At 38.5% G+C, this 27,134-nt stretch overlaps 2 protein-coding genes across 4 annotated transcripts in view; both read right to left on the reverse strand.

Moving 5' to 3' along the window:
• LOC132124987 (MOB kinase activator 2-like) overlaps positions 1-27,134 on the reverse strand; it is a 65,410-nt gene that overhangs the window by 38,046 nt on the left and 230 nt on the right. Inside the window, exon 2 of the mRNA XM_059536182.1 lies at positions 2,015-2,052. Within this exon, the coding sequence (XP_059392165.1) occupies positions 2,015-2,031 (17 nt within the window). The 5' untranslated portion in view covers positions 2,032-2,052. The remainder of the gene's footprint in view (positions 1-2,014; positions 2,053-27,134) is intronic.
• The window catches only part of LOC132124986 (dual specificity protein phosphatase 8-like), a 43,750-nt gene continuing 23,356 nt past the window's right edge, over positions 6,741-27,134 (reverse strand). For 2 of the 3 annotated variants that reach the window (XM_059536175.1, XM_059536176.1), the window contains exons 4-7: positions 10,854-11,020; positions 10,579-10,738; positions 10,204-10,327; positions 6,741-9,933 (exon numbers count right to left, since the gene is read on the reverse strand). In XM_059536175.1, the coding sequence (XP_059392158.1) occupies positions 8,880-9,933; positions 10,204-10,327; positions 10,579-10,738; positions 10,854-11,020 (1,505 nt within the window). In that variant the 3' untranslated portion in view covers positions 6,741-8,879. Of the gene's footprint in view, positions 9,934-10,203; positions 10,328-10,578; positions 10,739-10,853; positions 11,021-14,706; positions 15,168-27,134 lie in introns of those variants that run through there. The other variant, XM_059536177.1, reaches the window with a different exon arrangement.

A 27,134-nucleotide genomic window follows, 5' to 3' on the forward strand; every position in this document is an offset into this window, starting at 1 on the left:
TATGAAAAATGGATATTTATTTTGCGATCATCTAAACATTACATTTAACAGTGCGATTAGTGTTTTTAAAGATTAACTTTAAAAAAAACTATTAGATGATGGCAAACTTAAATAATGCTTTTATGCTACAAGTGTAAAAACTAGTAAATAGTCAAGTAAAAATGAGTCCTGACCTGAAATATTTCTTGCATAATATTCTATTCAATGACATTCATGATGTCTTTCATGCAAGTTTGAATAAACACAGTTCAACCCGTTTTCTGCCAGAATGCAGGGTGAATCCCAGGGCCGAAGTCAAAGTGCCACCTATGTAAGACATCAAAACAGGAAAGGATTTGGCCTGCAACAGCCAGCATGATGCTTTATGTGGTTAGAGCAGACAAAAACAGCAGCAGCAGCTTAACAGAGGATGCTTATGTAATAAGATAGGAATGTGAACGTATGGTCAATGTCTTTGGACCTGTTAAACTAGCTGCATGAAGGCATTAACCCATAGGAATGCCTGACATTGTCTATAAGGCTTAAACCACATGTGACTTCGGCTCTCACTGACAGCAGAGAAATGCTCTTAAAATTACGTTCTGTGGCATCTTACATGTGCAAAGTCATATAAGTAAATTATAGCTTTTACTTCTGCATATGGGAATCTGCAGTAAGTCAGAAAAGTCTGCATGACAACAGAAGGCGCTGATGGGTGACATCTATTTGAAGTGACAGCAAGTCATTCTTTGCAATGAGAGTTCCTGATTTGATCTAATGTGAGCAACAGATAGTTTGACTTTATGCAAATGAGCAGTGACCTAATGCAGCGTCAACCAATGCAATGGAAGCTTGCTCGTTGCAATGTCCGCTGTATAATTACTCGGCAGACACAAATAAGTGCCATTTAATTGCAATATTAACCAAATCAATAATAGTGAGGCTCTGAGCAGACTGAGATGAAAGCAACCAAATCTAATCTTGAACCACAGTCAGTCAACAGTTTAAAAATAACAGCGTCTCTACTGTTCTGCAAATCATAACCGTCAGATTAAACATCTATCATCAGGGATATTGAGAACAAACAGACTTGCTTGAAGGAAAATGTGTCAACTGGACTAAAACATGACAAGACATGCTATAAAAGAAAGGTATCAAACAATGTATAAAATTACTGATGTATAAAATGAAATACAGGTTTGAAACCATGATGCAGTTTATTTATTGATTGATACAATACCACAACTACAATACCAATCATAAAGTACTCCATACACTCCAATTTAAGGTAAGATGTAACTCAAAGTGAAAAAATAAGTAGATCTCATGCAGTCAAGTTAATGTAAAACTAACCTCCTGATAGATATCCAGCCAACCATTTGCCAATACCTGAGAAAATCTGAAAAAACTAACTAGATGTCAAAAAGTACATGGATTATTCTGAAATTGATCGGTGACAAATATTTAAGGCTTGTGATCGATTCTTGGCATAAAATAACCCGGCAGGTCAGGGTGTAGCTTCTCAGGATGTCATGGAGGAAACCAAACGAGCAGAACAAGGTGCCATGTTCGGTTTAAAGTCATAGACGATGTCAGACAACATCCAGCATTAAATCCTTCAGAATGACCGAGCCTTTCCAGTACAGTTCAACAGTCAGTGAGCCCATTCATTCACTACTGGACATTTCAAAGCTCATTCACTTCTAAGAAAAACACCTTGAATTTCTTTAACGTGGCATAAAACTTAAAAACGTGAACACTTACACAACCAAAAGTGTGTTTTTGAAGCGATGCCATAGAAGAAGCCCCTCTGGTTCCCAAAAGAACCTTTCAGTGAACAGTTCCTCAAACAACCATTCTGAAGGATTTAAAAATCTAAAGGCCCTTTTTTTTATTAAAATAGGATTTTCTGCATTTGAAAGGTTCCATGGATGTTCAAGGTTCTAAACGGAACCACTGATGCCAATTAAGGACCTTTATTTCTAAGAGTGCACGTGATAATTCATACAGTAAGTAAAGTAATAGCTGGACTCACCCCATCAACCACTCCATGCTGCTCGCAGCGGGTCCAGACTGTTTTAAATGATATCCTGGGCTGGATTTGGTCTTTCTGGAGTGGAGCCTAATGTAGCTATAACAGTTTTGGACACGGAGCTGCTCCTAATTGACTTTGACTGGTTTCTAAAGAGCCTCGGTTTGAACCGGTGTTGTGAGGGCTGGTGGGGTGACCTGTGCGGCTCGTGTGGTGGAATGCCGGTGCTCCGGTGCTCCGGTGCTCGTGTCTTGATGTCTGAAAGGCAGGCATGAAGCAGACTACACTCAGTGTCTAATGCTTCAGGACAGTCCCGCTGCTGCTTGACTTCAGCAATCCGGAAGTCAACACGGACTGTGTTTCAAAGCCCAGCGAGACGACTATCAGCACTGAAGAGCGGAATAAACCACAAAATGCTTTCACACACGGTCTAGTTAGGCAGCGTACTGGGCTTTGAGACATATCCACTGGTTCCCCCCTTGACCGTCGCTTCCGTGCCTCAGCTGCTGAGAAATAAACACAAATATCCTGCGAGAGACACATCCACATTTAATAAACATTTATTCCTATTCTTTTTTATTTTAATGTATTATTTAATGTAGTTTAAAGCAATTTAATTTAATTTAGACGATATATTGTTATGATTATTATTATGAAATAATAATAATGTGTTTTCTTTTTGGACTCTTTAACCGTTTGTCTTGATTTTATTATTATTATTTCTAGCATAAGTTTCAGGATTCATTCTTGCTATTCAGGTCTGTTCACTTATTTAGGCAAAATGATACATATTCTATAACGTTTTTTCTTTGCTTATTATTGATTTCATACATATATTTTATTTTGAACTTCACTATAAAAAGTTGTCTTCATGTCAAGGGTTAAAGAACAACCCTCTCATCCTACCAAAAGATGGCGCTGTAAATGTAATTATACGGCAACCATTTACTTCCACGTGCCTCAACAACACATATCGATTTTATTTAATCATGTTAATTTTATTAATTAATTAATTTAAAATAAATTTTTATTTAATTTAATTTAACCAGGTTTGAAATTTCTGTTTTCAAATCACTAAATTATATGTATATATATATATATATATATATATATATATATATATATATATATATATATATATATATATATATATATATATATTTTGCCACAAATTAGCTGCCCCCCCCCCCACCCCCCAACATATATATATATATATATATATATTATTCATTCTTATTATTATTAAAAAAATTTTTTACAGGTCACCAAAGAGAACAGTATTTGTAAAATGTGCAAGACATACTTCCAATTCTAATTGCATTAGCAATTATCATTAGCACTTGAAAGCTGCTACATTGCACTCAAGGGACAGTTATTAAAATAATTACACTCCAGCTTTGTAAAGAGGTCTGTTATAAATTGTAATGGCTGTTTTCAGGTTATGGCAAAACCTTTGTTTAATTGACTCGACATTGGAAGGCAGCCACACTAACATAGCATAAAAATGCTATAAAGTGCATGAATACATAATTTTGTGGCACCAAAGGTTTATAAAATGTATTATGGCAAGTCTCTGTGGTTTTTCTTTTATAGTGTAGAAACATTTTCACATGCTTTTGATTTACGGTCGTTTGAGGACACAGGCAATGGGGCAAGAAATCCCACGGAAAGTTACCTACCGACCCCAGCAAACGCCATTGAAGAGAATTGTTGCTGTGATGTAACAGTTTTATAAGTTGCCATTAATAAACTCAGGGATGGGAGCGCAGTCTGGCACACAACACGGCTGCATCTGGGAACAATCAGCTCCTCGGGAACTTGTCACTCTCATGTCTAATAGCTTATAATAACACACATTTCTTGCACTCAGACAAAAACCTCCACTGTGTTAATTAGGCAGAGTTAAATATGGTTTATTAAATTATAACATAATGCATTATTATTCTCTGAAAAGAAACCAGTAAAATTTGAAGCAGGTTTTTATTTATTTCTAATCTTCTTGCTGCACATAAACTAAAACAAATGAAAGGAAATAGATATTTTCCACATCTGATCTGACTGGGTGGATAAGAGCGTGATGAGTGAAATTAGCAATAAATATAGCAAGAAGAATAGAAAGAATATTTAGTACAAAATAATAATAAAATTAAAAAACCATTATTTTACTAATATTTCGGGCTAGACTATAATAACTCGTAAGACATCAAAATGTTAATTATTATTTCTAATAAAATAAGACATTTAGAAAAAATAAAATGTAATAACGAAAAAAGAAAAAACATATAAATGCGCACATAATTTAGTACACTGTTTACTTCAAAGTTACTAATAATTTTTGAAAACAACAAGGATGTTTCCTATTTTGAATCCGAAACGTTTGAATAGTTATTAATATCAGGGTTTATATATTTTAATTTATATAACAAAAAAGCTAATAAGAAACATATATATAAACAATAAATCAAATGTGAAGTGCCACACAGGGAATTCTAGAAATAAAATGTGTAAATTACAAGATTTAAAATTACTGTAAATTATAAGATGTTTTTTTTTCATCCAAAAACTGTATTTTACTGTAAAATTACATGACATTTAAGGTTAGATCTTCCTTTATATAATAGGAAAATGTATTATTGCCAGTTAATAGGTTTTACTGTGGAATCAATTACCTTGTATAACTTGTATAGACACACACACAAACTATTTTTCGAAGTTATAATTCTATGTATTTAATATTTGAATGTACTTGAAGTACTGAACTCTTATCAAACATTAGTTAATAGTTTCTCTCTGAACCCATTTGGCACTGAGAATGAAATCTGGTTTGATGGTGATGTGAGGAGGAAGACAGGAGAGTCTTTTGTGTCGACTGCATGTCATCATGCGCTCATCGTCAGCTGGGCTTCTGTAATCATTATCCCTCCAGAACACGTCGTCCAAACACTCAACAAACCTCTGAATCACCCACATCTCATTTCATATGCCTTCATTCGTCTGCACATATTACACAGACCGAAAGCCGCAGATGCCCACACAGCTTCTCATTCTCTGCACTCACGTTCAGAAACAAGACAAGGAATGGAAGAAAAATCCCCAGGCCGAGTGAGAACTGAATGGTATTCTCCAGTGGGAAGTGGGGAATTTTTCCTCCTATTCCCAATGGATTTAGTCATACGGAGGGCCTTTCTTACCCTGGCTTTCACCTTGACCCCGCAGCTCTGTGTGTGTTGTACGTGGGCTGCTGGGTTTGTTAGCGTGCTGTGTTCACTCAGGTTTTTACACCACCTTCTCTTCTTTCACAGGGGCAGACGATAAAGACAGGTCTTTATTGAGGGGAACAATGGTGAGGAGTTACAACACAAGAGAGCTCCAAAGCATGTGCAGTACATGCAGAACTGAAACAAAGGTCAGGTATGCACATCCCACTGTGTGTCTCCGATCAGTTCTTCTCAACTGCTTTCTTTCAATCGGCTAAACTTGTGCAGACGTTTTTACTGTAATTTAATGGAATAATTCACGCAAAAAATGAAATTAGCTGGAAATGTACCCACCCTCGAGCCGTCCCAAGATGTAAAACTGATTTGGAGTATTACGTCACTATTTTGTCCAGAAGCAAATTTTCTTTTTTGGGTGAACCATTACATTAACAACACAGTTATATGGTTTGTTTGCATTTACTGTTCTCCCCTGCATCCCTAACCTTATTGGACCATATTTGTGAGCCATTATATATATATATATATATATATATATATATATATATATATATTTAAAATGTATGCATTTAGCAGACGCTTTTATCCAAAGCGACTTACAGTGCATTCAGGCTATCAGTTTTTACCTATCATGTGTTCCCTGGAAATCTAACCCCCAACCTTGCGCTTGCTTGCTAACGCAATGCTCTACCACTTGAGCTACAGGAACACTGTGTGTGTGTGTGTGTGTGTGTGTGTGTGTGTGTGTGTGTGTGTGTGTGTGTGTGTCGGTCGTGCGTGCGTGCATGCATGTAGTGTATATATCCACATACTTACATAACATTCTGATGAACTCGTTTTTCATAATTTCTTCTCTGATTCAATAAATCTTTATATTTTTATCATTTGCATATAGCTTCATCAAAAGCTTATAAGTGGCAATGCCCTTCATGTAATTTACCTCATTTGAAATTGATTGAAGATTGTTCCTGCCACGGGATAAAAAATAAATAAATAAAATGGGTAATTACGACTTTTTGTCTCGCAGCCTTTAGTTTATATGGCAAATATTATTTTCTTCTTCCAGAATTCAGAAAAAAGGCAAAATTGTGAGATATAAACTCAGAATATCAAGAAAAAATGTCATCCTGTGGCAGAAACAACTAATTGAATGTTAGAGAATTATTTACAATATGCAAAAATAAATAAAATGTAATTAATTCATAAACACTTTTTTTTATCCCTTGCACAACTATGCAACTACAAAGAAATCTAAAGAAAAAAAATCACAAAACTTTCATATTTTGTAATGTTTGTATTTTTTTTCATAGACACAAAAAGGGTACATGGGGAGGAACAAGCCTTTCGAAAGAACCTGAGGTATTTTGCGTCAAGCAGCCTAAGGTGTCAAGATTTTCTCTTTAAAAAAACTCTATATCAATTAGTTTTGTTGATACGATGCCATCCACACAAAATATAATAATAGTAGTAATAATAATAAGTTGCCAACTATTTGACAATTTCAGCAAAAAAAGGACAGCCTGCATCTTTTTATTACATGTTTTAAATAATGATAACAATGTCTTTAAAATTATAGTACAGGAAAGGAAGAGGACATATAGGTAATGTCTCACACAAGAAAAAAAAAGAAAAAAAACTTACAGCAGCACAAATACAAGATTTGCCATACAGAAAAGCTAACTGAAAAATACAGACATAAATAAATTGCTGAACTATTTCCCATTGGAGAGGGCAATCCCATTCACATTTGCACACACACAAACACACACACACACACACACACACACACTTTCTGTGTTATATTTAACCTTTGGAGCGTTCTAGAGATTCTGAGAGAAACAGAGAGGATGAAGGGAAAAAGGGAGTGAAGGAGAGAAAGTGTAGAAGAGAAATTGGTGCTAAAGAGAGATGAAGAAAAGGGATGAATAGAGAAAGCTCAGACATGTAATTGACTCATTAAAAGCTCCCCTGAGAAGAAAGCAAGCAGAATGTATTGTCACCGTAGTGCAGATTCTGTTCTTATCAGTTATTGGTCTTTCGTATAAAGTTTATGATCCAATAAAAACTTGTTGATCAGCAGACCATCGGCCAGGTTCAAATGCATGTAGTTGTGTATCCTTTTTTACTGATGAAAAGGTTAGAGGTTTATCTCCTCTCCAAGACGCCAGTTTATATGAGCATCTGCCAAGGGTCCTTCTGTCAGTCATTCACAACATCAATCCACAAATCCTCCCGCAATCAGACCCAAACAAACAATAAATAATGTCATAAATATGCAGAACAAATGGGGGACACAGACAAACCCCTTTAGAGTCCCTGTCATTTTTCCCTTCATTTCGTCTTGTGTGCTTGTTAAATACGAAAATCTAATTCTTGAAAATCAAAATGAGTTTTTTCTACATATTTTTCTAGATTTCTCTAGAATATTCATGCTGGATTAAAGTCTTCAATAATTCAAGCCAGCAGGTTGGAGAGACAAACGAAAGCCATACCAAATGCTTTAGTTTGTGACACACTGCAGGACATCAATGGTTACACATGATTTTTTTTGTAAAGCGCTGTGGTACCCTTTTAATGAGAACGTTGTAAAACTTCCCTCTTAAAGCAACAGAAAGTGCATTTAGACATCAGATAATTCCTGGTAATAACTGCACTCCCTTATAAAGAAAAACAAAGTAAAAACACATATTGCTTGTAGTTGCGTATCAGTTTTGCGAGTGTATTTTTGTAAATGTCACAGAAAAAGAGAGATCAACACTGAAAAAGAGGAAAAATAAAAACTCCACAATCTTTATATTATTTCTCATTACCAGAATGAACCAGTAGAATAAATTAAAACTGTAAGAAAAGAAAAGAAAAGAAAAGAAAAGAAAAAAAGTCCATTGAAATCACTGTGTACAGTTTATATACTATTTGTTTGTAGGGAAAACAGCAGCCTTGACGCATGCTTAGTGAGAGGAACGTGGGTTGCACAACAGTTCGCGCATCACCACTTGGGCACAGGATGGGAAGGACTAGACCCTGAAATCTGGGTAACAAAAGAACGACAGAGATCATTATGGGAAAACGCCCACAATGCGTTTCCTTCATGACATGCCTGGTTCCTCCTCCAGGATTCCATGAATGCTGGGATACAGGAGCAGGGTGGACAAGAGCACTGCACAAAGAGGCCTTCATTCAGCCAGTAAAAGCATGTACCACCAAGGCTTAGTCTGTGCTGACTCCTTGTGCTGTGTGGTGTATCTTAACTGAGTCCAGGGCAGCATTATAAATGAAACAAGTGTGAGCATAACAGCCATGCTTGATACTCAATACACCAAAAGGCTGGTAAAGCTTTTATGAGGAATAGGGTGGTTTGTTTCTAGAATGAGGAAATGAGGGATTCTGCCACTGCAGTCTCAGCTCATTATCATCTGGGGATGGCTATGGCTTAAAAACAGTAGAAATACAAAGCAAAGTCAATCTGCGTCCGGTTCCACCGGCTTAAAAAGACCAAAATAAAGTTCAATTTCTGAGAACTAATCATTACTGAGAAATCTATGAACTATTATGAATGTTCCTCAGCCTTGCCAGGCTCACTCTTAGTCATCCTTACTCATAAGTGGTGTCCGTCCATCTGTGCGTTAAAGTCTCCAGGGGCTGTGAAGTTGATGTCAGGATACTTCAATTATTTCCATGCTTCCAGAGAAGCTGGACTGTTTGCTGATCTTTCCAAGTTCCTCCCTTGAGCGTGTCTCTGATATGCCTTCTTCAAACTCCATCTGACAGCTGCGCCGCTTAAACTGTTTATCGGCTGCACTGGAAGTGGAAGCATCCTCGTGCCAGCTGCCCCTCGAGTCCCGTGGCTCCCCCACCTTCTCCCGCAGACGCACAGCCTCGCATGGGCCGGGAAGGCTGCTGCATCCCAGTGCAGGAAAGTGTACTGCCCCTCCTCCACCTCCGTTACTGTTTATTGACTCCGAGCTGTAGAACCAAGGGGCTTCGCCTGTTGGCGTAACAGGGGTCGTGGCCTGTACGGTGTCTCTATGCTTGGTCCACATGGGCCCGGTGCCCACAGTGGGAAGGCTGAGCAGCAGTGAGGGTTTTAGATTGTCGTCAAGACTGGGACCTTTGAGTGCGGCGAGTGAGTGTCCGAAGTGCGAGTGCACAGGAGAACTTCCAGTGCTACAACCATTGTGCTTGCTTTTCCTCCGCGAACGAGGTCGGGAGCTGCTCTCTGGAAAGAGGCTTGGAGATTCGGCTAAACTGGGGCTGACAGGGGAGTACTGGCATACACCATTGGCTTCTCCGGCCTCTGGGCTATCCAGCTTGCAGAGTTTGGGAACATCTTCGGTATGCGCAGGTGTGAGGCGAGGACAGTGGTTGGGCTCGTAGACCGATTTGATGTCAAGTGAGAAAGAGCGTTTGAGCCGGTTGGTGTCTAGGATACGCTCTGCTGACAGATTCAAGCCATTAAAGCCCTGCTGGAGGGAGGTTGGAGAAGGAAGCTTGGTGTCCAATTCTGTGCTGTCCTTCTCAGCCTCCAGACGACCCTTTTCAGGATTACTGGAAAATTCTCCTCTAGGATCTGACAATTCCTTCAACTGCTCCATCTTCTCCTGACCTGAGGACAGAGCCTTTAGCAATCTCAGTCCTTTCTCAAACTCCAGCAGCTGTCCCAGGAAGTTGAAGTTGGGTGATATTGAAGGTCTGCGGTCCTTCACAAACCTGGAAACACAAGATGAGCAAGAACGATTACCCTAAGGACAAATCCGCACATATGGAAAGGAAAACATCTTCAACACAAAGACGCATCATGTGAGCTTGAAAAGGCCTTGAACAAAAAATGTGTTTAGAAAGGCCATGATGGGTATTGTTTACAAGTGTTTCTATGTGATCCATTTTACATGTTGCAGGAAATGGATATAAAATTACAGATAGCAGAAAATGTCTTTCTGAGACTGCAATTCAAGCCGCAGGGTGTCTGAGTGAGTTTACCTGTAAGCGTCATCTGATGACAAGCCCATTGTCTTCATAATATAAGCGATGGCGATGGTAGCGGACCTGGAGATGCCAGCTAAACAATGCACAATGACTCGACAGTTGGAAACCTTGGCTTTGTCTGAAAGGGAGAAGGGGAAAACGTGAGCAAACACAAAACATGCAAGACAACCAAATACCTCTTTAGTGACAAGCAAGAAAAAAAAAGTATATGATTTCTGCAAATATGCTTTGAGGATCAAATTTGTTCTTCCTGATACCATCAGAGGGGGTGCTACTCACTTTACATGCTAATATGTGAAGTTCAATTAAAGAAAATCAAATCAGCCAAGGAAACTAAAACTTTTCCTATTGTCACAAGCTGGTTCTTACCAATAAACTCGTTGGTTTTGTCTAGCCATGGCAGGAGTTTTTCACAGTAGTTGTCATTGACGGGAATGCGCATGAAATGGCTTTCGGAGATGAACTCTGGCTTTGGGCAGGTGTTGCTTGCATTTAACACATATGTGATGCCATTTTGAGCCATCAGATCCTGATAGTGCAAAGAACCAAGGTATGAATTATGCAATGTGACTACTCCACTTTTGGAAGTTTTAACAAATGAAAAGTTTCCAACATTCCAAGACCTCAATTACAGTCAGCTGTACCTTGTTGAGCACATCTTTTTGGGAGCCCAGGTAGAGATGGGGCAGGATTCGTGTGGGACCAACGTTTGCCACAGGCAGACATGGCTGAGACAAACTCATAGGCAGAGTGGCCACTGGCTTGCCTTCACACAGGCCTGGGAAACAAGATGAGAATGCTGCAAAACCACCTAAAGAAACAGAGAAAAAGAGAGAACATTTTAGGAAACAAAATAACCCCCTACCTATGTGATAGAAGAAAGACAAGACCAACAAGAATGCTGGATTTGGCTACTGTCAACATTGTCATTGTTGTAACATAAGTCGTTATTGTAAATGATGCAACTCAAAATCTCTCATGCAGGACAAAGAACTTACAGGGCAACCTATAATAATAAGAGGCATATTTCAAGTCAAAACCTTTCATACTAACAAAAGACATGCTGATGTCACACATCATTTGTCAAAACCTAAGCAAGAGAGTATTCAGATGTTATGAACAGGATTATGCCAAACTAGGTCAGTGCATGTACAAACACAGCAGTCAAGTAAGCAAAGGCCAGTTGGCCTAAAGAAGGATTCTGTTTCTTTAAGAGGTGGGTGGCTCCAGTTTTGGCATTTGTCTGCAGGAGCTCCTTTTCCTGGATGACCTAATATCCTCAATCGAACAATTGCGTCAGACTCAGAGAATGAGGGTGGTCACAGGTGCAAACCAAGTCCTTGATTCATAGCTCAAGGGTGTTGGGTGTCTGGACAGCAATGTACAAATGTACAGATGCAAGGTAAAAATCTGCAAATGGACTCATGTGCATCTATAAACAGCTGAACTAGATTGCATTTGTGTAACAGGGAAAGATGGAAAAGAGGAATGGAATTACAGGGGAAGAAAGTAAAGTCTTCATTGAGCTGTGCAATGCTGCCAGAAAGCGTGAGCCCCGGCAGATGGGTTTAGACCTTAATCGCAGATGAGCTCCATGAGAATCTGGGACATGGTAACCCTGGGAGCGTGGACACACAGCAGTCAACCAGGGAGCCATGAAATAATTTCATCCCGGCCAAGAAACAGTGCAATAGTCCAAACAAAAGTGACTTGTGTTAAAAAGATCTGGGTGGGAAGCAGGAGTTAAAATGAACAAGTCAATAAAATGAGTCATGGCAAATAAAGAGTGAGGTGATAAGAGGGATTACAACAAAGAGAATCGTCAGCCATGCTTAATGTTATTGCAGGACATCATTCAGAGTCTAAACATGGGTGCCAAATCATAAATCAATTAACCGTGAACTTTAAAAGCCAGCTGCTTTTGCCCTAACTGACAACAAGGAACACCTGTCCCTCTTGTCTATGTGCAAATAACCATCTAAACAACTATTGTTTGTTTTGGGGTGCCTGCCTCTTTAAGAGCTTGAATGACAACCTGTCTGTTTCCTGCTATTAATGACAATACGATGACATCATCTCTCAGCACTGAAAACTGAGGTGATTTGCATGTCACTCAAGCAGAACCAACGGGCCCCTGGTGCTTCCTCCATACGCTCTCGAAACCAGTGGTAGATGAATGACTGCCGACCAAATGTTCTACAACCCCCATACTGGTTCAATTATACCCTTCCCCCCAAACTACACACACAAATACATTCAAACACATTGATAAAACATCAAATCCTGGATGCCTGTTCCCCATCCCCCAACTATATCTCCCCTCACCGGCCCAGTGACATAACTGCCTAAAAAAGGGTTGGTCATTATGTCAATACTGTCAGCAATGCCCAAGCAAGACTACAAATGTTGCCTGGTTAAGGCTGGTTAGAACCAGCTTCCTTTCCCACATCTCTCAAATGCATTACTTTTGCGAAAACAGGGAAGCAGTGCTGACTGACCATCCCTCTTCCTTGAACTCAAAGGTCAAGGATTTCAAAGGGCATCTGGGATCTATGAAAGCAAGACCACAGCTCAAAAGGCAAGTGGACAAGATCTCCTTTGGAAGTGATATTTCACTCCCTCAAGGATCTGGAATAGTGTCCTGCTTCAAAGATCTACAGGGGTGCTTTATATAGCTTCCTTGGGGAAAAAATGTGTTACTGGACCACAGCAACACAAACAGGAACACGTACAGCAACACATTGTTGAAAAGGCAAGAGAGGAAATACTTGAGTGAGGTCATCAGCTATCATTTCTAACTGGGCGGTGGTGGTGACAGTTAGGATTACAAGGAAACCATAAGCTTCCGTATCTGTCTAAACATCTTGCTAATGTTGAATCAACAAACGCTTACTTTTACTTCTTCCACAGAAATATGAACAATTATTTGCACCTTAAGCATTCAAGTTAAAGAAGTGTTTCAAATGCACATTTAAAAGAAACGTATGTTCTCACTAGGTGTTGCGAGTATGTAGGACTCTAAGAATCGAATTAATACACATGCACAATGCACAGACACACACGACTGACTTAGGCAACATTAGTCACTTTTATAGACTCCAGTTACGTAAAAAGGCAGTGGTGATATTTCTCAAAACCACTAGGCATATGAGTGCATGTGTGTTTTCAGCAAGAGAAGTATGCCAGGGTCAATCTCACGCTGGACGAAAAGGCAATGTGCCACTCGCATACTTCCTCTATGCTTTTTTCTCTCTCTCTCTCTCTACAAAACTTACATAACCTCCATTTACCATCCAACTTTCTCTGACATGCCTCAGACCTCAGTTCTACTCAAAAGTGCAATAACCAGAGTCTACAATGTTATACAGATCTACAGATATACAGTTATACAGAGTCTACAATGCTCAGGTCACCACAGACTTGTGCGATACCTAAATTCGACTGCAGCTGCAATACCATGTTCCCCTACTGTGCAACCAAGCAGGCAAGGTAATAAGGTTACATTTTTCAGATATGGCCATGAACTGTCGAGCCGCATTTGTGTTTAATAAGTGCACAGTTCATTAACTCCACCCTTTGATATCAGTTCATTGTCCTGCAGCACCTGACCTCCATCCTTAGGAGCCCCTCAGTTTTCATCTTTTCAGCTGAGCTCTATAGCTACTCTCACACAGGCTTCCATTCAAGGCTCTACATCCAGCAGCATTGATGGGCCCCTGAATGAAACTAATGCACATCAACACGCACGCACACACATACGAGTCTCCAGATGCAGAAGACATGACGCCATTGAGGAGCAGCCCCCATCTGTCCCCATCTCTGTGCGCACACACATACTTATTAGCATCTGAATAAAGGCCCAATGACATCATTGCACACATGCATGCTGCACAATGAGGAACACAAAAAACAGCAGGGGGTTGGTGGCTACCTCATCACTCCCTGCGCTTTGTGTCATGCTTGAAAGATTAGAAGTGTTAAACCCCAGGACCTTGTACCATCGAATCATTAACTGTTGGCGCCATTACAATTATTGCATTTCTGCCCTAAAGCCATTACGAAAACATAGACGTCACTGCAATAAAAGTAAATTGCTTGGCAAAGTCCAACTGTTTAACTTGCATTTGGTGACATCAGTAGAATGCACACGCAACTCAAATATGCACTTGCATGTGTGCATAACGTTGTGAACCATTAACACACACAAAGCAACTGCATTAAAAAATAAACTCAAATCAAATAAATCCAATGCACGTCCACTGAATTTTCTACTATTCTAGGAGACAATTACAGGAGAAATACTAGGTTAACATTAAACTCTTTAACATAAATTTAGGTAATAGAAAGACACTAAAAAAAATAATTCTAACAGACAAATATTAGGGACTACAGAAAAGAAAGATGATGAAAAATATTGCATCAACTCAAACCAACATGTGCTTGACAGGTACAGATGGGAAAGCACCAATGGTCCAGGTGACAACAGATGCTACACACCTCTTAGCTTGCGTTCCTTCCTCATCTTGCGGACTCTGATTTTGAGCCTCATGTCTGTTCGTTCGATCCCTGGCCAGAAGCAGTTCTCCGGAGGGGATATGACCACGTTCAAGGGCATCTGCACCAACCAGTCCAAACCACAGTCCAAGAACTATACTTGTGAAAGGTACTGGGTACCAAGAAAAGATAAGATCCTAAAAAAATCACTTAGGAGGGAAACTCCACAGGAAAGCAGCAACAACTGCGTCCCACCTCACAGAAACCAGGGCAGAAGAAATGTGTGGTCTTTCCTCAGGAGCGCCACGGATCCTTCCTCGATCTCATTCTGTGTGGCAACAACTGAAAGTGGAGCTCGCTATTGTTGTACAGCCTCCGTTCAAGTTTTCCCCGCCTCTCTCTCTCTGTGTGACCTTAGAGTGAATTAGCTCATTTGCCGTGAGCATAGTCTGCCCTGTCTCTCTCCTTTCTCGCTTACTTTCACTCTGTCTCCCCCTGTCTTTCCTCTCTCTCTCTCTCTCGTGTGTTAGCTGAATCTGGCTTATGAGTAAGACATGCAACCACATTCCTTACTCAACGAGCAAATATGCAGATACCTTAGGGGCCCACTCAATGTTTTTTGAAAATGAAAATATTTTAACACCCTCCACGGTTTTAGACTGCAAGTACACAGATAAAATATGTACACAGATGCGTTTGTTCTTCTCTTTTAACACTTCTTCTAAATGCGTTCAATTTGCAACAAAGCGCAGTACATTTTAAATTGCAAATTTTAAAATCAATCAACAAAAATGTTGCTTTAAAAAAATTTTTTTTTTACATTCAAACCAAACTTAGTTTTCAGCCAGGAAAGTTTAATTCCCACCTGGCTAGCGCGGTTCAACAACAAATCCTGTTATGTTTAAGAATTAGGTCAGTAGGCAGAAAAGAGGCGGCCTTTCGTGCATGTTTGAATGCATTTGACCAAAAGCGTTTATACTATGAACGCAATCTGGTCGAATGCGCTTTTGACTACCTCTGAAAGTGATCAAAAGTGGACAAGCTGAAAGCATTTCTGACCCTGTTTAAACCTCTATTTATTGTCAACCTCTATTTAATGTCATTCACTTGTGAATCTGATCGACAAATACGCATCAATACCATGTGCAAATGACCTAAAATGCCTTGTTAGTACCAGCCATATAACGTTGCACTAGCAAAACTAAGGTCATGGGTTCTATTCCCAATAAATGAAAATATTAAATGCATGACAAACACATCTGAGAAATGTGTAAATCTAGTTTAGTTCAATAAACTAAAAGTCTAATATATCTATCCATGTGCTGTAAGAGCACACCAGCCTAAACATGCTAAAATTGCTAGTAACAGAGAGAGCACTGCATGAAGTAGTTACAGTGACTGTTATAAGCGCATAAAGCATTCTTGCTAAAAAAGACCAAGTCCAGGCTGGTCGATGCTGGTTAGTTCTCGTTGTATCATTCATTACTTTGTGAAAGTTTACTGCATACATCAAGAGTAAACATCTTAATGGCGGAGTATGATGTTTGTAAAGGTGCAGTAGAGAGAAGCTGTATCGGATTACAACACATTACACTGCAGGATCATCTATCAGGTAAAGTAGAGGAACCACATCATTCATGCAGTTTGGCAACAACTCCAAAACCCTATATGTGCAGAATATGAAGTGCTGCCCCAATATATTAAATGTTTTTATACAGCACTTTTGGGGTCTAACAGAGGATGGTGTGTGCATGGAAGAGGAATTTTTGTGCATGTGTGGAGTTGGAGGGGGTTAGCGCTGATAGCGGTTGTTGTCAGAGCACCAGTGACATGCGATACGTGTATACATCAGTCCATGATGTCATGCTTACGGGGCCCCAGCTGTCATGCCTGAGGTGTGAGGTAGCCTCCAGTTGAGCGCAACGCCAGCTCCAATCACTCAACACTCACATGTGTGCATCAGTCTAAGTGTGTCCAAATCCCCCTGTCTGTGATAAAACAGTGTGAAATTTCACTGGAGTTTGACATACATATCACATAAATGGATCCCAATGGGGCATCTCTCATTTACACCTACGATATGGGGCGAGGGAGCTAGAATTCTCACTGCATGATTAAGCTTCTAGATGTCTTATGTATACAAGCCATAAGTGAAGTCATGATGAAGTCATGGAAAGAAAGAAACACAACACGTGTGTGTAGACATTACACGCTATGCATGTGTAGCTATATTGTTTTACCGCCAACAAAACAGCAGATACATGCCATACTGCAATAAATGTGTCTTTACCCCTGGGCTGAACAATTAATCATAATAAAACAAAAACTGCAATATGACTTAGTGTGATTATAAAATCGCACTCTCTCTGCATCTGCTCTGAGTTTGGGAATGCAACATGTGCCAATCATCTTCTATTGTTGTAATGCAGTGGTTTTCAACCTGTGGGCCACGGCCCCCTAGTGGGTTGCGATGGTATTGTAGGTGGGCCGCCAATTACTAATAAAATAAATAATAATATATTTCATATATATAATTAAATAACAAAAAATAAATATTAAACTGTAACTATGCTTCCACTATTCGAGCTTGCTGATTGGTTTAAGAATAAACCGCCATTTTATCTTAGATATTTTTGCTGCATATGCTACAGAACAACAAATTCAAACATGCATAAATGCTGTCAACATGTCTACCCGCTGCCGAGCTCTGTCTGGATCAAGTTTTCCCGTTTTGCTGAGCGGTGCCAGTCCGAGTTATTTTCTGTTCATTGCCAGTTCATTCTAGGGCTGTGCGATTAATAGAAATCGTCATAAAATAACGATTTGAGCCTGCGCGATTTCTAATTCGCTTTATAGCAAGATTTTCCGTGGCCCTGACCTCCCGCATTATGCTATCTGATCCAATCAGAATGCAGCGCCTAGCGCGAGAACAGAACAGACTGGGCATATGCCTAACTCCAGGTTCACACACTGTCTGCGATGCGCCTTTTTTCCGAGCCCATGTTAACGGATCAGAGCATTCACACTGCACGCGGTAAATGGCTAGAAATAAAAACGTGCGAAAATTAATATCTAGCACATGAGCATAGAGAGAGTTGTGAGTGCACAGGACGCAGTTTAAGTGCGATGAGAAACGTTTTAAGTGCGCACACTCTCTCCGGGTGAGAGCAGCGTGTATCTGAGCAACCTCTTCTGGTTTTGTGACAGAGCAAAAGGAAATCTGCGTGCGAGCGGAGAGATTCGCTCTCGTGCATTATTTTAATGTGCTTTCGCGTTACATTAATGCACTCTCTCTGCTGCTTCTGCACCGCACACACATACTGTATATATTTATATTTTATTTAGACATAAGTCTATAAATGTTGTTACACTTATAGTAATAGTAATGACTTACTATAGTGATTATTTTGACTTATGTCTGTTCTAGAGACATTACAACTTTTTGATAAAGCTCTAATTGGTTTTCTTTTGGAAATATGTTTCAAATTCATCCTGAATGCATTTATGATTGTAAAGCATATATGTGTGCGTCAAAATTGTGATTAAAATCAAAATATCAAAATTGATCAAAGAAATCGCGATATGTTTTTTTGTTTTTTTTTGTCCATATCGCACAGCCCTAGTTCATTCCATAAATACAGTTAAAAATCTAGCTTCTGAGTACTAAGTTATTAACCGTACAATAGCGGGGTCAGTTATTTATTTTATTTTTTTGCAGTAGGCCGCGCAAACATATATGTTTGGTTGTGTGGGCCGCGAGTTGAAAAAGGTTGGGAACCAATGTTGTAATGAGAAGCTTTAAGGGCTCCCTGCAATTTTCCAATATTAGCTGGTTTAACATTTGTGTGATATTAAAATAATAAGTAAATATAAAGCTTACTAAACAGTAGTAAATAGCATTGTTGTAAGCACAGCAAACTTGGATTTTTTTGTTTATTATATTTTTAAACACCTTAAGATTTTAGATTTTTATTCACATTTCAGTTTTCTTGCCCAAATCATTCAGCCCCAGGTGTACCGCTCTATTTTTTATATCATTAAATTATCATCATCCTCTGTTGCAACCACCTGTTGACGTGGTTTAATGAGATGCACATGGCCGCTGCAAACTTGCTATTTTAAGTTTCATCTCAGACACATCCCAGCTGTTAGACAGCAGCCCACAACATTTTCAGATGTAGGACTTTCCACACACGTGATGGTGACACATTTGAATACCACTAATCTGGCTAATTTACACTCTTAAAAATAAAGGTTCCAAAAGGGGTTTTTCACAATGATGCCATAGAAAATTTTTTTTTTTAATTATGGTTCCCCAGCGAACCTTTTAGTAAACAGCTCTTTTGTTCTTTTTTTCTAAAGAACCTTTCACAGTACAGAACCTTTTGTAGAAAGGAAAGGTTCCAGGGATATTAAATGTTCTTCATTGAACCAACGATGCCAATAAAGAACATTTTTTATTAAGAATTTAGGGAATGGAATAGTGATCAAAACCATTTGCGGATTTGAACCCAACAAAGGAACTGTGTCCTTGAGAAAGACAGTTCCCAGATTGCTTGTTTCTGAATTAAGTGTACTGTAAATCACTTTTTCCTCTTCCAACTTCTTCACACCACTAGTTTTACTGTAAAGTTGCAAATCCTCTTACAAGAGGATATGGCTTTTGGTCGGGGATATTGCTGTGACTCAATGTTTCTATCAATACTTCCAAATCTCCTATAACATGTCGAGATATGAGGTGATAAAACAGCTTTGCTTGACTCTTATATTAGTTTTCATTTAACACTGCCAATCCTGTTAAACACCATTAATGCCAAAAAGACTATGATCTAGATCTTGCATAGTTCGGAAAAGACTCGAGGCTTCTAAATGTAATGGCTCAACAGGATGCCGTCACTCAGTACTGGGCTGAAACCCAGTGTACAGGTCAAAGGTCAAGTTCATTAATCAAGGTCTGCTATGTTTCAGCTATGTTACCGACAGCCGAAGTAGGACCCAGTTCTAACCGGTTTTAACACTTCTGGAGGCCAGTTTCATCAGATTAGAATTTTTAGATGTTTTGCAAGGACTTGTTCATAGCCAAAAGCATAAAACAATCTTATGTGATTCATACAAGTGAATGATGACATTTGTGGGATTAAGCAAGAAACTTGTACACTTGTCACTGCGAGCTGTGAAAAAGACAAAGACAAGGCATCCTGAGAAGATTATTGACCAACTGTTGCACTCCTTCCTTTTTCCTAAGCTTAACATTAATGGCGCAATGGCAGAGGTTCAAATGTAGGAGGAAAAGAGAATTAAATGGAGAACTCTGTAATAAAACTGCAGTTAGAGTCAGTTATGAAATATTCAATAAATATCACTACCATAGCTGCAAATTTCATTTAGAGCAGCCATGTAGTTTCACATTGTGCTGTTGATGATTTGAGCATATGTTTTGTGAATAAAATTGATTAGTTGAATTTGAACCGAGACCTGCAAAAACTATTTGCTTCAAATTTTTAATTTGAACCAATGGACCTGATATATGGGGAAACATGCATTAAACAACACTTCTGTATTATATTTATATTTGACCACATTTCATGCATCATCTATTCCCATGTTGTCCATTCTTTCCTTACACAACAAGTAGGACTGATTGAGAAATAGGGTTGATCTATTAATATGGACGAAGGTCTCTGTTCCCCAACCCTTCCCCCTTAAAAGACAGCAAAAGAAAGCAATCTAAACCCCCTATGGAGAACTATGATGTCATCTGGCCACATGTAAACCAGGAGAGAGCTCTCCAGAGAGGGTTACACAACTGGGAGGATGTGCTTCATGTGGGAAGGAAAGAGGGGAGATGGAAAGAGAAATGGAGAGAGCCTGAGAGAGAGAGAGATAAATGAGAGGGAGTATTAATGCTTGCAATAAGACAGCAGAATTATGACAAAGCCCACATTCTTTACGCAGGGGCTTCAAGCTCCACTGGAAATCCAAATTTAGCCGAAAGTGGAATGGAAGGATTGTGGGCCTCTATCAGGAAATGAGCGCTGGGTTGCGTCACTTGTTTGTGTATGTGTATGTCCTGTGTTCTGCAAACTTTTCCTGGAATTCATTGCATTCTTGAAGAGCCACCAAAACCTTTGTAACTTTTGGAAGAGAATAGAACAAGGGCTGTCAATTTAACATGTTAATTTAGAACTGGAACATTACCTGAAAGAAATCACCAAATGTAACCACATACATCTTATGTGAATTCTAGAATAATGAATTTTCCTACCATCAGAGCAATTCACCTCCCAGCTAATTTTCATAAATGGAACATTTTTGCATAAATCTTTCAGAGTTTTTTTTTTTTACTGAATATGAGTGGATATATATACAGTATATATAATGTACAGTAGTTTGGAAATGTATTCCTCAATTTATTTAAGTGCACTTAATGCTTTTATTTTTTTAAAGGGAATTTGAATGGTAGGTAGATTCAAGGAAAAGAAAGGGTGAAAAAAGAGGTAGAGGAGAGGTAGATCATGTCATTCTGAAAGTATTTGGCACTGGTCGGCCAGCGGGCATTCCTTCGTTTCTTCAGCTTGTTTCTCAGAATTGATATAACGCATATAATTTGAGGTCTATGAAAGCACAGAGAAACTATAGCCAAGTTTACAGCGGGCCATATGTAGGACAAATGCTACTCATTTCTTCATACCGCAAAGTGGTGTATGTGTATGTCGAGGGTACAGGGTGGAGACTGAAAGGTCATCTTTTCGACCTTTGCGAATCTGTAGCGTGTATATGTGTGCTGTTCAAGTAGGCGACTGGCGCCAGATGTGATGACCACAGGAGCCTGAACTAAAAATAGAGCCATGGTCTAATCAGAAAGCTATATGGCCAGAGAAAGAGTTGAGTGTGTGTGTGTGTTTGTTGAAAATAACAGAGCACCAAGAACGTCCCTCGAGAGCTTACCTCATCCTAATGGCAACAGTGGCTCTTTTTCAATAGAAACATTGATCCCCATGCTGCTCTGGGACAATAATGGAAATGGGTTACATAGACACAGGAAGTCAAACTGCTGCATGAAGTTTTAGATGTTAACCATCTAAAGTGACTCATACATATTTTAAAGATTGCTGGTAACCAAAGAGTTGACGGTAGCCAATGACTTCCACAGTAAGAAAAAAAAAAAGTCAGAGGGGACCAGAAGCTGTTTGGTTATCAACATTCCTCATAATATCATTTTTTTGTGTTTGACAAAAGGTTTAAGAGAGAATCTATTGTTCACATTACGTTGCTTTGCTCAGTTTGTTGTACTGTTCCTCACTTATAGGACACTTTGGATAAAAGTGTCTCCTAAATAAACTAGAATCTAAAGAAAATGTGGTGCTTGTCCATGCAAAACTCAATACCACAATGCAAAGGTGTTTTGGGTCATATCAAGGGAAATGCAATGTGGTTGCTAGGGTGCTCTCTATGGTTGCTAGGTGTTTTTATATTGGCCCAAATCAAAAACAGGCCACCACCAAGGGTTCTGCTAAAATCTCTCCAAATCCGTTCCCATGGTTTGCAAGAATTAGCCTAAGTTCCAACATTTCTCATCTTATGTGATGCCATTTTTGTTAGTGATTTCACTGACACAATTAACTTCATAGTTGGAACAGTGTACATTTATGATTAAAAATGCATCTTGGAATGTTGCTGAACGTTGAGGCTAAAAAGATGATTGAGTTTTTTGTTATAATCAGGGCTTACACCAGTTAAAGTCGAGAAAATATAATAGGAAACATTTTTCATAGAGAAGTCTGTCAGACTTTTTCCTGTGCTGGTTTAAATCATGAATGCCCTCCTGTCCTTTACCTCAACTGGGCGTAGAAACGGCGGTAAAATTGGAGCTTTGGCTGACCGTGGCGAGTCTGGAGTCTGAGAGAGAACGTAATGTTGAGGGCAGGCTTACAGTGAAAGGATATATTGATATTGTTTTAGAGCGAATGCGTCACCACCTGTTCATTACCTCATTTTGGCGAACACACACAAACATTTCAGCAAGAAACGCCCAGTTGCATAATAGAAGCCGGGAGCGAGACAAAGCTTAATTCAGCTCCAAAAGCAGCTAAATACAAAAGGGAAAGGAACAGCCATTTCTGCCGAATTCCTCCCACTTTTGCTGCGTTAACTATTGGTGGTACAGAGGACATTTTCCATTCCATTCATCCTTTTTCAAAGCATCTACGAGTTTTTTGCATTTTTGTTGGTTTCATATGGTTTTAAAAAGTTTTTACAGTTTTTAAATAAATGATTCAATTAATTGATCAATATATTTTGTAATGAAAAAAAGAAAAGAAATAAAAAATCATGTGGTGTAACCAGCAAGTAAAAACTAATAAAAATTTTCTTTCAATAAATGTATTTATTTAATTAGGATTTTTTTCTTCATTATGATATCCGGACAGTATATCACCCTGGAATCTCCTCAAAAAATTATTGTATTTTTGATTAAATTAATATATAGGACAAAACAGGAATTATATCATTGACCCATATAATACCTTGAGAAATTGACACACGTGAACGCATATAGGTGACCAAGTGGACTTGATGTCCTACCATGCATAAAAAAACATAAAAAAAACAAAGGCAGATGGCAACAGTCTAGCGAGATTAAGAGTGATTGCACATCTGCAGGACGCACACATTCGTTCTGAAGCTTTTCCCTGTGGGTGAGGTGTGAATGCTTCAGGCGGTGTGTGTAAATGTGTGTGTGCCATTCCAATAAGAAGAACGGCATGAACGAGATGCCTGTGGAGCGAGATGGACAATCAAATTCAACAACAGCTTGCAAAACATTTCAGATCCTGTGATCGCCTGACATTAACAGGAAACAGCATGCCAGCTCAACAGGCAACAAAGACGAACTTGCTGACAGTCAACGGGGCCAACCCAAAGAGTTGGTTCAGGTGTGGTAGTTTCAGCTAAACCCTGCAGGAAAAGAAGCAGATGAAGAAGTTTGGTGTAAAGTTCATGGATACACTTGTGATTTGTGCCACCACATACTTCTCAATGAGCTGAAAGCAAACAACGTCATCATCCATTTTCATCACTACATAAACATGGCCAAGTATGCTGGCTAACTGACAAATTTGCACACAACATAAACCATTTCAAATTATGGTATTGTACCATTTTAGATATTGTCTAACCATTTACTGACCAAGATTTCACAACAGTTGCTAAAATGTAAAAGGTGTGTAATGTAACTGATTAGATTCTACCGGATCTGAATTTGGAAGGAAAGCGTGACACAATATCCCTGCACCTCCAAAAATTTTCATAGCCTTTTTAAAGATCCAAACATTAGAAATGCAGTGCCAAGCATCTTATTCTCAGAGGAAACAGGTAAATACAAAGTTCTGTCATGAAACTCTAGATGGCGCAGGCCGATAGGTTCTAAATCAATCTAAAATAATTACATCATCAATTTCTTGACTGGTTTCTTATCGTATCAACAGCCAATGAGCTTGCTGCTTAACTTCCAAATACTTGGCTAGTGCTTGCTGTAGCAGTTGCAGCACGCTTCAGAAATCTCCTCCTTCCCCAGCTCCACCTGTATAGATCTGCTAAGGAGTTATTTCATGTATTCTATATATGGAGTCTATTTCATGTTTTAAATATTATATTTCCTACATGCTCACAGCAACATTTGCATTTCATTCTTTATGGTGGAAAAAGATTTTTTAGATTTTTAATTTTTACACACACACACACACACACACAAAAAAAGGTTCTTTTAAGAACTGATCACTGGAGGGTTCTTAAAAAGGCTCAAAGTGATTCTATGGCATCATTGCGAAACAAACCTTTTGGAACATTTGATTTTAAGAGTGTAGACAAACTTCTTTGAGAACCACGCATTAAAAAAAAAAGCTCTTTTTACGTAAAGTGTTGACATTTCATGAAATCCTCAAATAAGGTTATCAAACAATGAAACCATCACTTGCTCTCCGTTACATCAGTCTGCATCGCTTTGAGGGACTTTCAAAGTTGGTTTGTGCATAAACGGCACTCTTTTATCCAGATAGCATTTATACTGAGGAAACAGTGACTGTTTTTTAGACAGGAAGTGGTCATAAACGTCCTGTTCATTTAGAGACTAGCACTTACAATCATCACAATTCCGATCATAACACCATATCTTATCTAATGCTAAACCAAAAACGCTGTTACATAATGATTCAAACCCTTGTGTACTGCTTCTGCTCTCTTCATTACTAGTCACTGTAATGTATGTGTTCAGTGTGTGTGAACAGCATAGTGCGCATATAAATGTATGTGATTTTTTTTTACTCAACTTATTTTTTGTCCACAAGGTAGCGACACTTGCTCCACCGTTGTATTGCAGTGAAAAAAATAAACTTCTACAGACAAAACAGCAACTACTACAGACGCTACAAAAATAGATGCTTGAGTATAGCATTTGTGTGAGGGGGTTTAGAGATGTTTGCAACTTAAGTTTAAAGCCAAGACCATTTTTTCACAAATAACTTCTGGAGAGAAATAGCACTGGACAAGGGTGAAACGTTCAAGTGTGCATGTGTCGAGTGGATGTGTTTGTGCACGCTATCAAATGGAGTATACTTTGAAAAACTGTGCATTTGTTTGAACACTTACACTAAGGTTACAGTCAGACTGCAGAAAAAAGTTGCCCAAATCATTTATTTATTTTCTTATGTTTTTTTTTCATTAAAATGTGAACAGCACAAATTACATGGAATCTGAAATGTTGAATTTTGACTTGGGCCACTTCTACACGTGGTCCTAAATCTGATTCAGGTCAGATGTTTTGCAATACGACCTCATTTCTAAACAGTCTTATTGGAATTTCTGCGACTTACGTAAGCCTACTAGTTCGACATTCATCATATTTCTCCACTTATGGGATACACTCCAAAGATTTTTTAAGTTCGCAAGAAACTTGACTAATGTTCACAGTTGATTCCAGTAGAACTAGACATTAGCGTGTTGCTAAGCTAACAGCACAAAAAATAAACTAAAAAGTTACAAAAACACTAAGAAAATTAACCATGGTTTTTTTTAAAAAACACAGATACTATAGTGACATCAAGGTAGCCTCAACTTACCCATTTGCTGCACTAACCATAGTTTAACCATGGTACTTGTGGTAAAATTATTGTAGTACTTGTAAAAATGTATTCAAATGGTAATCAATGGCAAAAACCTGGTTACTACTACATGGTTACTACACTACAATAAACCCATGGTTATGCCACAAAAATGACACACAAATATGGAGAAAATGTTAAATAAACTCTTTTGCCAGCTTTTGTTGTTGTTGTTTTTTTTTATATAATTTGGCAGTCACCGCCAGCATTTTCTGTCATTTTCACAAAATTTTAATTGCCTCCCAGAAATGTTATATTGTTTGAACATCTGAATATGTAATAAAAGAACAGATCCTTAAAAAAAGAATAATAAATCAAATATATATATACTGAATATATTGAAAGTGGGTACATTTCATAAAAAAGTTTTTGAAAATCAAGTTTTTGGCAACGTCTATGTCTGGATCTGTATTAGACTGAGTCCATCTAAATCCTCAAAACTTTACAGTCATAAATTACTGTACTTTCCGAGTCTTCTTTTAACGTGGTAACATTAGTTCTTATTTAATAATGCATTATTTTACACATTCATCTGCTTACATAAGTAATCTCTTGTTTCTGCTTCTTCGCCATGTTTTGATCCAGAGATTCAGCACTCATTCAGAAGAGGCGTAATAGCGCCTCCTACCATATAACAGTGAAAATATAGAAAGCTGGAAAGTTCTTGGCAGGGAAAGAGTTAATCTAATGTGTTTCTATAAAATATATGCAATCCACATTTTATAAAAAACATTTGCTCACATGAAATACACACATCTAAAAGTGCACGTAATGAAAATACTCAACTCGAATAACTGGAAGAGATCATTTGTAGTGATATTACTGTAGTTCTATTTGAGAGCAACAGCAGACACGCAAACGCTTTTATCCCTGCAAGTACATTACATCATCTCCTCTACAGCCTTTTGTCATCAATACTGTCTGAATATGGTCTTAATAAAATCATGACGTCTTCTTTTCTGGCCTTATTTACACAAATATCTATTTTCAGAGTCTGAGAATGATAATACAAGAATGGATATTGAAAAATAGTTCATATTTCATGGACCCAACAGCAGTATCCATGCAGCAATTGAGCAACAGATAAATCTTAGCAAACACCACTAATAATTACATTCCATACTTTAATGAGTCTTATATTAATATACAACAGTCTATTTTTAGATGACAGATGTGTTTTTTTCTATATCAAAGGTGCTGTCTCAGCTTCAGTGTTAACTTTCCATGTAACGAGTGACACTTCTAATTTAAGCCTACTGAAAAACACTAAATGAG

The sequence above is a fragment of the Carassius carassius genome, chromosome 43 (genome assembly GCF_963082965.1).
Source record: "Carassius carassius chromosome 43, fCarCar2.1, whole genome shotgun sequence".
Classification (NCBI taxonomy): domain Eukaryota; kingdom Metazoa; phylum Chordata; class Actinopteri; order Cypriniformes; family Cyprinidae; genus Carassius; species Carassius carassius.